Source organism: Orycteropus afer, unplaced genomic scaffold (genome assembly GCF_000298275.1).
Source record: "Orycteropus afer afer isolate SDZICR_OR568_19922 unplaced genomic scaffold, OryAfe1.0 scaffold00133, whole genome shotgun sequence".
In the NCBI taxonomy this organism is placed as follows: Eukaryota; Metazoa; Chordata; class Mammalia; order Tubulidentata; family Orycteropodidae; genus Orycteropus; species Orycteropus afer.
Genome location: NW_006921720.1, coordinates 1,837,125 through 1,849,952, shown reverse-complemented (window position 1 = coordinate 1,849,952; position 12,828 = coordinate 1,837,125). Strand labels below are relative to the sequence as shown.

Below are 12,828 nucleotides of genomic sequence, written 5' to 3'. Positions count from 1 at the left end.
TTTGGGTCTGTATCCTGGTCCCTTGTTTCTCCTGCTTTATCTTGCTGCTTTGTGTGGACTGTGATGCTCTGTTGTCTCCAAGGCATTGTGACATTTTTGTGTTTATATTTAATTGATGATTGTATGTTGGAGTGACTTGCCCACGATTTTAGTTTTCTTTGTTTTGTTTGTATGTCATCTATACAAGCAGGGTACTGTGCTGTGTTCTTCTATTCACTAGTTGGCAGCACTTATACACTCACCACCTGTCTCCTTTCTTGTTGTCAGCCTCTTATATGTCCCTGTCAACCTTGGCAAACAGAGCTTATTCTTAGTCCCTGGAATCCAAATGTGAATGCTATCACTTTAAAATCCAAAATGGTTGCCATTGCTACTTGTAAAGATTCAAAATGGCTGCACCCTCAGTCACTTTAAGTATCCAAAAGGGCCACCGCTTTTAAACATTCAAAATGGCTGCACCCTTGATCATTTTGTATATTCAAAATGACTACACCCTCGATCACTTTAAATATCCAAAATGGCTGCCAGCCCCAGACAGCAGAAAGTCAACAGCTCAGGTTGTCTCCTTCCTTGCTCTTTCCCTTCCTAGTCAGAGGCCATGAGCGCAGTCATCCCTGCAGCCCTTGGTGACCAAGGCTGATCTTTAGGTCAATTCTTAGGTACCAATACTACTTGAAAATATTCAGACTGTTGGTCCCTGTCAGAGTAGCTGACAGTCCGCAGCTCCGACTATCTCTGTACTCACTATTTTCATTCAGTTTTTTCCACTAGCTGGTGCCTAATCCACTTCTATATAGTTCCTTTCAAAGCTCAGAGCTCCAGGATTATCTTCTGTATGTCTGTCAATTGGTTTTTCTTTTCTTTGTTGAAGAGAGTCTGTGTTGCTTGTCTGCCTATTCCTCCATCTTACCAGAAGTGTATCAAGGTTAGTGAATTCTTAACAGAAAGAAGGATTTTGCATGGAAAACAAAATTTATAGTTACCTCATTTCTTGGTAAAAGTGAAGTCCGAAAGAGGGCCTTGTTGATGTTATTGATACCTTTCACATGAGATAGCTGATGCATTGTGTCCGTTTTTCAGCAAGAGCTCCATGCAGACCCAAAAACTGAGTATTAATTGTGGTATCATTTGTCTTGGAGATTCCTGGAGACCCAGAAAGTCTTCTGATGTGAAGGTCTTTTTCTAGGTGACATTTTGAATGTGTTGATAAATATTTAACTAAGTCAGTATAGTTAATTAGGTTTAAGCTTCCTAAGTTCTGCCGGAGTCAACCTAAGGAATTCTGTGACACTTCTACTCATTCATTGATTATTTTCTTAAGGTTGCTCATTCCTAAATAGCCATTTTTTAAAAAATTACATGTGGATTTCTCTCTAAATTTTATTCTGAGGAGGTTAAATCTGTCTGTATCTTCACAACCAGATATCACCTGGACATCACTTACAAAGAAATTGAGACTTAGAAGTGTCTTACCCTAGAGTCTCACACTATATGAGTTGTTGTTATTGTCACGTGCTGTATGAGTAACAGAACTAAATCTAGGTTTTCTCTCTCTAACTTTATATTTTTTAATATACTCCTTAAACTACTCTTGTTTATGAAAAATATGAAGTAATAGAAAACAGTTGTTTTATTATTTACTATCATTGGGCAATTTGGATTAACAGATAGTAAATCTCCTCTGGTGGCATAGTGCCTGAGGCATTTGACTGCTAACTAGAAGGCTGGTGGTTCAAATGCAGCAGCCACTCCTCGGAAGGAAGGTTGGGCAATCTACTTCCGTAGTGATGTTGTTTGTTGTTATGTGCCTTCGAGTCAGACCTGACTCATAGCGACCCTTCCTTGGGGTCGCTATGAGTCAGAACTGACTCGACTGCAGTGAGAATACAGTTTATTGTTAATTCTACAGGTTATATGCTAACACTTACCTCTGTATTACTTTTTAATAAGTTTTATGTGGCCAGTTAGTAATATTAATGAAATAGTGAAAATTCTTTCTTAAAGGAGCAATATATATTTTAGCACCTTACAAATGCCTTAAACTTAATTAGATATAATCAGAACCTAATATATACTACACTGGTTCCTGAATATGGTCATTATAAAATTCATTATTATTATTATTATTCATTATTATTTTTCACTATTATTGTTGTTTATTATCCTCATGCACTTTGTGTTCTTAAAATATAAAACTATCTACTTTATAATTTCTATGATTTTTGATGTTCACTAATTCTTTCTTTCTCTTACATAGTTCCCCTAATGATATTAAATAAAACATTGACTCAATTGTATGTCACTTTTTAAATTTTAAGATAAAATATACAACTTTTGCTTTTATTAATTTTTTTCTGACCTTTCTTTTCTTATTTGAATGTATATTGTTAGTTTCTCAAATCTTTTTATGTATATGTATTTCATATGGTATAAATCCATTTGATAGTACAAAAGTGATTAACTGGAATTTTTCTGAAAAGCTGTCAAATCCAAGCTTACTTTCTGCCCTACAGCCCATGCTAAGTTGTTGAGCTCATTTTTCCACTTGAATAGTTCCTGACTTGGTGTGAACCTCTTTCCAGTTTCTCTCCCCTTCACCAATCTACTCTCCTCTCATTTTATTACCTTTCTTAAAATCATTTGATAAATAATTCTCATTCATTTCATGATAAAGTCCAAGTTCCTTAGCCTGTAGTAAGTTAAGATTTATATGTACATTATAAATATTCCATTGCAGCAAGACCTCAATCAGAAACCAAAGTTAGCATAATTATGGAAACCATGAAATAAGAAGTAGCATTCTGGCAGTTCTACTCTGTCACATGTCACATGGGGGTCACTATAAGTCAAAATTTTGGGGAAAAAAAAGTAGCATTCTAAGTAGTCTAGTTTTCTACCAGGTTTTTGTTTATTTGTTTTGTTTTGCTTTTGGTCATTAGTGAAACAAAATACCTACTTCAAATTCACTGTCCATGGTACATGTGTTTTCTCAAATGCCTTCTCTGTATGTGCTTATATACCATAAAACAAAAAATATAAACTCACTGCTATCGAGTCGGTTCTGACTCATAGTGACCCTCATTGAATTTCTGAGGTGGTAAGTCTTTAGGGAAGTAGATTGCCCCATCTTTCTTCTGTGGATCTGCTGGTGGGGTTGAACTGCCAACCTTCTAGTTAGTAGTCAAATGCCTTAGGCACTGTGCCAACAGAGCTCCCTATATACACATCACAGGACTGAATAAAGTATAAATATACATTATAATTAATTATAAATTGATTTCAAGTGAAAATTTAACATAATGATACCTTAATGTGCCTTAAATACTAAATGTTGTTTTTCAAAATATAGTTGAGTAGGAGGAGCTGTTTAACATAGTTAATAATGGAAGTTATTTCAATAGCTGTTGTTGTTGTTGTCAGGTGCCGTCAAGTTGTTTCCAACTCATAGTGACCCTATGCACAGCAGAACTAAATACTGCCCTGTCCCACGCCAGCTTCACAATTCTTGCTATACTTGAGCCCATTGCTGCAGCCACTGTGTCAGTCCATCTCGTTGAAGGCCTTTCCCTCTTTGGTTGACCCTCCACCTTACCAAGCATGACATCCTTCTCCAGGGAATGGTCTCTTCTGACAATGTGACCAAAGTAGGTAAGACAAAGTCTGACTGTTCTTGCTTCTAAGGAGCAGTCTGGCTGCATTTCCTCCAGGAAAGATTTTGTAGATCTTTTAGCAGTCCATGGTACTTTCAGCATTCTTCACTAGCACCATGACTCAAAGTATCAACTTTTCTTTGGTCTTCTTTATTCATTGTTCAGCTCTCACATGCATATAAGGTGATTGACAATACCACGGCTTGTGTCAGGTGCACCTTAGTCCTCAAGGACACATCTTTGCTCTTCAGCACTTGAAAGAGGTCCTTTGCAGCTGATTTTCCCAGTGCTATACAACATCTGATGTCCCAACTGCTGCTTCCATTGGCGTTGATTGTAACCAAGCAATGTGAAGTCCTTGACAACTTCAATCTTTTCTCCATTTATCATGATGCTGCTTATTGGTCCAGTTGTGAGGATTTTTGTTTTCTTTATATTAAGATATAATCCATACTGCAGTCTGTATTCTTCAATCTTCATCAGTAAGTGTTTCAAGTCATCCTCACTTTCAGCAAACAAAGTTGTGTCATCAGCGTATCACAGATTGTTAATGATTTTTCCTCCATTCTTGATGCCACATTCTTCTTCATATAGTCCAGCTTCTCAGATTATTTGCTCAGCATACAAATTGAATAACTATGGGGAAAGGATACAACTCTGATACACTCCCTTCTCGGTTTTAAACCATGTGGTATCCCCTTGTTCTGTTCAAACAACAGCCTCCTGATCCCATTTACAGGTTCCTCATGAGTACAATGAAGTGTTCTGGAATTCCCATTCTTCTCAATGCTACCCATAATTTGTTAAGATCCACACAGTTGAATGCTTTTGCATAGTCATAAAGCACAAGTAAACATCTTTCTGGTATTCTTTGCTTTTGAGCAAGATGTATGTGACATCATCAATGATATCCCTCGTTCCATGTCCTCTTCTGAATCCAGCCTGCATTTCTGGAAGTTCTCTGTCAATATACTGCTGCAACTGTTTTTGAATTATCTTCAGTAAGATTTTACTTGCATGCAGTATTAATGATATTGTTTGGTAATTTCCACGTTTTGTGGGATCACCTTTCTTTGGAATGGGTACAAGTATGGATCTCTTCCAGTCAGTTGTCCAGGCAGGTGTCTTCCAAATCTCTTGGCATAACCAAGTGAATGCCTCCAGCAGGGCATCCATTTGTTGAAACATCTCAACAGGTATTCCATCAATTCCTGGAGCTTGTTCTTTGCCAATTCCTTCAGTGCAGCTTCAACTTCTTCCTTCAGTACAATTGGTTCTTGATCATACGTCACATCCTGAAATGGATGAACATCAACCAGGTCTTTTTGGTACAATGACTCTGTGTATTCCATCCATTTTCTTTTAATACTTACTTCATTATTCAATATATTGTTCATGTTGTTGTTGCTGTTGTTATGGGCCGTCAAGTCTCCCTGGGTTACCAAGGTGGTATAACTACAAAAGTAGATTGTCCATCCTTCCTTTCAAGGAGTGGGTGGTGGGGTTGAACCTACAGCCTTCTGGTTAGCAGTCAAGTGCCTTAGGCACTATGCTACCAGAGCTCCCATATTGCCCTTAGAATCTTTCGATATCGCAACTTGAGGCTTAAATTTTTTCCTCAGTTCTTTCAGCTTGAGAAATGCCAAACATCATCTTCTTTTGGTTTTCTAACTTCAAGTCTTTGCACATTTCATTATTGTAATTGGCTTTGTCTGCTCAAGCTGCTCTTTGAAATCTTGTGTTCAGCTCTTTTATCTTGTCATTTCTTCCATTTGCTTTAGCTACTCTCTGCTCAGGGACAATTTTCAGAGTCTCTTCTGACATCCATTTTGGTCTTTTCTTCTTTCTTGTCTTTTTAATGACCTCTTGCTTTCTTCATGGATGATGTTTTTGATGTCATCTTATAATTCTTTTGGTTTTCGGTCATTGGTGTTCAGTGGATCAAATCTATTCTTTAGATTAGCTCTAAATTCAGGAGGGATATATTCAAGGTTATATTTTTATTCTTGTAGAATTGTTTCAATTGTCTTCAAGTTGAACTTGAATATGAGCAGTTGATGGTCTATTCCACAATCAGCTCCTGGCCTTGTTTTGGCTAAAGATAGTGAGCTTTTCCATAACCTCTTGCCACAGATGTAGTCAGTTTGATTCCTGTGTACTCATAACCTCTTGCCACAGATGTAGTCAGTTTGATTCCTGTGTACTCACTCCATCTGACAAAGTCAATATGTATAGCCTCTATTTATGTTGTTGAAAAAAAGGATTTGCAATGAATAAGTCATTGGTCTTGCAAAATTCTATCATGCGGTCTCCAGCATTATTTCTGTCACCAAGGCCAAATTTTCCAACTACTGGTGATTCTTCTTTGTTTCCAACTTTTGCATTCCAGTCACCAGTGATAATTAACACATCTTGATTGCATGTTCAGTCAATTTTAGACTGCAGAAGTTGATAAAAATCTTCAACTTTCTCATCTTTGGCTTTGGTAGTTGGTGTGTAAATTTGAATAATAGTAGTATTAACTGGTCTTCCTTGTAGGTGTATGTATATTATCCTATCACTGACAGCCTTGTACTTCAGGACAGATCTTGAAACATCCTTTGTGATGATGAATGCCACACCATTCCTCTTCAAATTGTCATTCCAGCATAGTAGATCATATGGTTGTCTGATTCAAAACGGCCAAAACCGGTCCATTTCAGCTCACTAATGCCTTGGTTGTCAATCTTTATGCATTCTGTTTCATTTTTGACCACCTCCATTTTTCCAGAATTCATACTTCGTACATTCCATGTTCTGATTATTAATGGATGTTTGCAGCTGTTTCTTCTCAATTTGAGTCATGCCACATCAGAAAATGGAGGTCCTAAAACCTTTACTTTATCCATATCATTAAGGTTGTTTCTACTCTGATGAGGCAGCTCTTTCCCAATCATATTTTGAATGCCTTCCAACCGAAGGGGCTGGTCTTCTTGCACTGTATTGGACAGTGTTTCCAGGCTATCCATAAAGGTGCCCAGTAATGCATCAGACAGTGTTTCTCTGCTATTCATAAGGTTTTCCCTGGCCAATTATTTGAGAAGTAGATGGCCTCTTCTTCCTAGTCTGTCTCAGTCTGTAAACTGCGTTGAAACCTGTGCACCATGTGCAACTCTGCTGGCATTAGAAACACCAGTGGCACAGCCTCAAGCCTCACAGCAACATTCAAACCACCACCATGCAACAAACTGACAGGCGTGTTTGTCTTCCTTAGCTGTTCTAAATCTCTCTGCCATCCCCTTACCTAGATTCCACTGCTCTGGCATCCCCAACCTTTCTTCCACTTCCTGCCTCTTGGGGTGGTGCCATTCTCCCTCTCCTTACCTGGATCCCATGGCTCTGTCCTCCCTGGCTTTTCCCCCTGCTTCCTGCCTCTTGGGTTGGGGCCTGTCTCCCTTATCCCTTACCTGTATCCCGTGGCTGTGTTGTCCCTCTTAGTGGCAGTTAACATAATTGAAAATGACTTAACAAGTGTCCTAAAAGGAAACAAGAAATATACAAAACTTACCAGGTGTGTCTATTTAGGCTACTATTACACGTAACAGCCAAAGGTTTAGTTGTTTTCTCTTACTTCTCTGGTTTGATGATATGAGAAGAAATGGAGGAAAGGTGTGAGTACCAGAATTCAGAGGTCTGATTTACTCAAAGTACTCCAGATACCTTTTCTGGCTCTTTCAATTTTGACATTTTTCATATGGCCATGCTGTCATCAGAAGAAAGAAAAAGTTTTATCTGATGTCCTCCTATATTTAGTTTTTCACTGTTAACTTGTAATCTTTAATTGAAATTTTTGTATGCCTGTTTTGAGGAATAACACTCAGAAATCTCCTAAATATTTTTGATTCTAAAATACAATCTTTAAATAAATTTACTTTCTAGGTGTAACCAAGTTGAAATTATTTATTTTAGTTTCTTTAGTTAGTTGACTGTCAAAAAGTATAGGTCTCCTAGATAGCTGTGATTCAGGTAAGCAGCTGAAGAGAACGTATGGTGAGAATAGAAGCCCTGTCTATTTATTTAGTGTGAAATCATTGTTTGAATATGAAATATATGTGTGGGCTTATTAAGCTACATATAACCCGTTTTGATAGATGGCACTCTGTATAAATATAATGATACATACATATAAGATAGTTATAGTGAGCTGTTACATACTTGTGTGTGTGTGTATGCGTGTGTTTAGTCCAATGTCATTTTATTCAGCAAAGCAGAATATTAACCATGATTTTGACCCTCTTGTTTTAGAGGTCTTGTGTCAAAGCTCAGAATCTTTGAAATTGGTAAACATTTAAAATAATGTGATAAGAAATATATTTAAGATATATATTTGGTTGTGGGCAAAAGAATCAGAGTATAAGCTAGTTTAAAATATTACTGATGTGTTATTAGACCTGTGGATTGAAATTATTTGACTGTTTTATAATCCCTCTGCTGGCTCTAAAACTGCCAATTCAGTCAAGTTCTGACTCCTAAAATATCTTTAAGCATAGAGAAAAGTAATAGAACTTTTATTTTTTAAGTTTAGAACATTAGGAGTGTCAAGATCTTGAGTGACTTTTTTCAGAACAGGTTTCTACTTGCACAATGAAACTCATCTAATACATAAGCCGTGCGTATCTCTTTCTATATATATGCACACACATTTTTTTCCATAGTTCCCAGCCTGCCCTATCTTCATTTTTGAAACATTCAAATTAGTTATTTGTACTTAGAGGTAAATTACTCTTTAGCAATGTATATCCTGTTACTGAATTATACACATTTGAATTTCACTAAATTTGTTTTTGACCATAGAAGCAGAAGAATGAACATGCACAGAGTAGTTATGATTCTACTGCCTAAGTAATTCTTTTCCTTAATTACCATTGCACATATCCTTCTAAAAGCTTAAGGTTAGATGTTTATCTTGCAAACATTTGAGCAGCTTTCAGAATATGTTGTCATGGATTAAGTTATACCTTTTAAGAAAAAGGAATAATATTAATATTAATTGCCTCTGTGCATGGAGCTTTTGATATGTCTCATATGGTCTTTACAATGATAACAATGGAAAGATAAATTGTATTAACATTTTTCAAGCATGGAGGCTCCACCGTTAAATCTTTTCATATTTTCCTTTCACATAGCAGAAGTGACCAAATGATATTCTTTGCCAAGTGCATCAGAGGCCAGGGCCTGGCCCTTTCCACTCTGCTGCCTTTTAGTTATACTTTCCTTTTCAAAACATGTACAAGCATCTTGTTTTCACACCCTTGGGATTTGGCTAGAGTTTAGTCTAAAGAAATTATAAAATGTATTGTTTAGCAATATGAATTTAAATAAAATACATCTTCCTTTTGAATTTAGTTCACTTTCCTAAATAGTAATTTTGATTATGACTGCCTAATACTCTGATGACTGTTGTGGGACACTCAGGATTATGATGAAGTAAGGTCTACGATAGGTGGGAGAATAAAATGTTGTGAAAGCATCTTGCAAATGACTAAGGAATTTCCTGTTTAGGAATCTCTTCTTTCAGACTGAATTCCTGTCATCTAGTGTAATGTGATCTTGGGTGCTCAGTAATTATAGGAAGGGAGAGAAACATTTATTCAGCCACTGACGCTTGAAAGCTTTTAGGGTTTTCTTAAGAACTTTAAATATTTCTTCTACACTTACCTATTAAAAAGAAACCAAAGAATATGAAGGAGGGCTTTAGGGGATCAGTAGACAGAAATTAGTTTGTCAAAAGAAGAGGTTATTTCTCTATTAAACTGCATGTTTTTCTGCCAGAAAACAAAAGACCACTTTGTCTACTCTGGTGTTGAGCAATTCAGAAATAAAGTACAGTGGAAGAAACTAGAATAGGCAATATTTAGATTGTGCTTTAAATAACAGGGCTTGTATTTTGATAAAGTATAACCTAAATGCTACTTTTTGGAAAACTATATGACAGTCAAAGAAAAAGGGGGGTACATCAGATTCCTATTTAGTAACTGGATTACAATGTGCCCATTCAATTTTGTTTTAAGAAAAAATAGCACTTACTTATTGAAGATGAAAAGAGAGTTAAAAATAGAAGTAAAATAGAGGTGTGTTTCCTTAATCGGCACCTTGTTTCCAAATTCCATGTCTGACTTTTTTTTCACCGTTCTCCAGTTTGGATAAAATATGCAGAAATCATAGTTTTGTACTCAATAGACTGAAAAGTTGCCTTGTAAGATAAGGATTTTAAGGATTTTCTTTTGTATAGAATAAAACCTACTGCCATTGAGTCAATTGTGACTCATTGTGACCCTATAGGATAGAGGAGAACTGCCCGCATAGAGTTTCCAAGGCTGTAGATCTTTATGGAAGCAGTCTATCTCATTTTTCTCCCATGGAGCAGCTGGTGGGTTTGAACCCACCTTTTGGTTAGTAGTCAAATGCTTTAACCACTGTGCTACTAGAGCTCCTTTATAGAATAAAGTCCCTCTGTAGTTTGTAAGATTGATGTCCTCTAGTAGCTATAAAAAACACAATGCAACCACTGCTGTGGATTCAGATCCGACTCATAGCGACCCCTCCTTGGGTTTCCGAGGCAGTATCACTGTGGAAGTAGATTGTCCCATCTTCCTTCTGAGGAGTGGCTGGTGGGTTTGAACCACCAGCCTTCTGGTTAGCAGTCAAATGCCTTAGACACTATGCCACCAGAGCTCCCCTAGTAGCTGTAGCATATATAATTTTTCACTCAGTTACATTCAGTGCTAACCTTCCTGAATGATTTGAATAAAGAAGCATTTCCTTAGATACCAGGTTTATGTCATTATATGAATGTATGAATGGAAAGAATGTATTTGGATAAAACTAATATAAATCTGACACAAATTTCAAATAACTAGTCTGCTACTTTCTTTCTAAGACTTTTATTTGAGGGAGTAAAGTAGATGGTATATTTTTAATTCCAACTATAATACTGTCTGTTTTGTTCTGTTATACATGAGGTGACTATGAGTTGCAACCAACTTAATGGCACCTAACAACAAACAACAAAGTGTAAACAGGAAGCATAATATTAAATAATGATTTTATAAAAATTTCTTTAGAGAAAGCTGCCATCTTTTCAACAGCATTCTTTAAAGAAACAACAACAAAGCTCCAAAATGTCTCTCAAGTATGAGCTGTCCTGAGAATTAGATTCTTAGAAAAGTACAGCTTAGTAATTTGAAAGTCATTTGATGAGTATGTTCATTTTATCTTGATGTTCATCAGGAAAACTTAATCAACTTCTTGTTTTGTTTAAGGACATGCCTGGCATTCTAGCTTAAAATCATTTTTCTGTTTCAAATCAATTGAATGAGCCATTCTTTTTTTTTTTACTTTTAAGATCTATGATTCAATTGATGGGATTAATATTTTAAAATAGGTCTTCTAGTTGGTAATTTAACACCATATTAAAGTGTCTGAAAGAGTTGGAGTTGGAAACAGGCCTAGACTTCATTCCCATTTCTAATACTTACTGGCTGTAGGTCCTTGGTCGTTAGTTTTGGTTTATAATCTTTAGTCAATTTCAAGAGATAAACCATCTCACCAGAGTTTTTTATTTGCTTTTATAGATCAGTGTACTGTTACCCGGACATACCTATTTCTTCACAAGTTCTGGTTCTTTAGTGCTGCATACTATTTTGGTAACTGGGCCTTTCTTGGGGTAAGTACAGGTATTTCAGGGATGATTTGATATTCCTTTAATCAAAATTTTATAAACTTTTAATTGTATATGTTATCATAGTTCATTTTGTGTCACTGGAGTAGTGCCATTGGACTTTAAATTCATTGCTTCTAAATGATTTCAGATTTGTCAAGTAACACATAACTTATTTAAATTTACAGGTCTTCTTGATTGGATTCATTGTATCTTGTTGTAAAGGGAAGAAATCAGTCATTGAAGGAGTAGATGAAGATGATTCAGACATAAGTGATGATGAGCCTTCTGTCTATTCTGTGTGACAACCTTTTGTCTTAAGCTGACTAAATACCTATTATACATTTTTAAAGTGTTAAACTAACCATAAGATGAGCTAATTGGCTTTCATCAAAAATGGGAACATGACAGTTAAAAGAACTATATTTTTTATGTTTTCTGAAATAACAATATTATATCATAGATTCACATTTAAAATTACTAAAATACTATGTAAATATAAAACTACTGGCTTTGTGAAGAATGTTTGTGGAAAATATTTTCCTCTAGTGTATAATAGTGTCAAATTGATTAAAAATATTCCAGAATTTATATTTCCTTTTGTTTCTTTTTAAAGATACAATAAATCACTTGTGTTTGTGCCTTTGGATGTCTAGAAAAATGTAGAATTTAAAAGTATTTATATCTGATTGCCTAATAGGTAATATTCACAATATAGCTGATAAATATTACTCACCTAGGTGATATATGTTCAGTTTTTTTTACATAAAATCATTAGTGTCACTCATAGATTTCATAGAGATTTTAATTTTAATCTTAGTTCTTGAAAACCATATCATCCTAAGATAATGTGTTCTTGTGTTCAGATATTAATTCAATACTAACTTTTCCACCTCTACAGTATTTAAAGACATATACACTGTTTAAATATTTAAGACATGTGTGCTGCAAAGGACCTCTTCAAAACATTAAAGAGCAAAGATGCCACTTTGAAGACTAAGATGCATCTGACCCAAGGCATGATCTTTTAAGTAGCCTTATATTCATGTTAGATCTAGACAATGAATAAAGAACACTATACAATAATTAATGCATTTGGGTTGTGCAATATTGAAGAATATTGAATGTGCCATGTACTGCTAGAAGAACAAACAAATCTGCCTTGGAGGAAGTGCTGTGAAATGCTCCTTAAAAGTGAGAATGGGCAGCCTTCATGTCTTGTACTTTGTTCACATTGTCAGAAGGGACCAGTCCCTGGAGAAGGATATCATACTTGGTAAAGTAGCGGGACAGCAAAAAATGAGATGGATTGAGACAGTGGCTGCAATGATGGGCTCAAGCATGGCAATGATTTTGCGGATGACACAGGACAGGTCACTGTTTCATGAGTCACTGTGAGTCAGAAATTATTTAATGGCACCTAACAAAAGTATGTTTTAGAGAGCTTTTGCTTTATAGCTGTTTATTCTGGTATTCCAG

At 35.9% G+C, this 12,828-nt stretch overlaps 1 protein-coding gene across 1 annotated transcript in view; it reads left to right on the top strand.

The window, feature by feature from the left end:
- The window catches only part of LMBRD1 (LMBR1 domain containing 1), a 202,676-nt gene extending 191,022 nt beyond the window's left edge, over positions 1 to 11,654 (top strand). The window contains exons 15-16 of the mRNA XM_007945208.1: positions 11,264 to 11,355; positions 11,538 to 11,654. Of these exons, the coding sequence (XP_007943399.1) occupies positions 11,264 to 11,355; positions 11,538 to 11,654 (209 nt within the window). The remainder of the gene's footprint in view (positions 1 to 11,263; positions 11,356 to 11,537) is intronic.
- Positions 11,655 to 12,828: the final 1,174 nt, after the last annotated feature.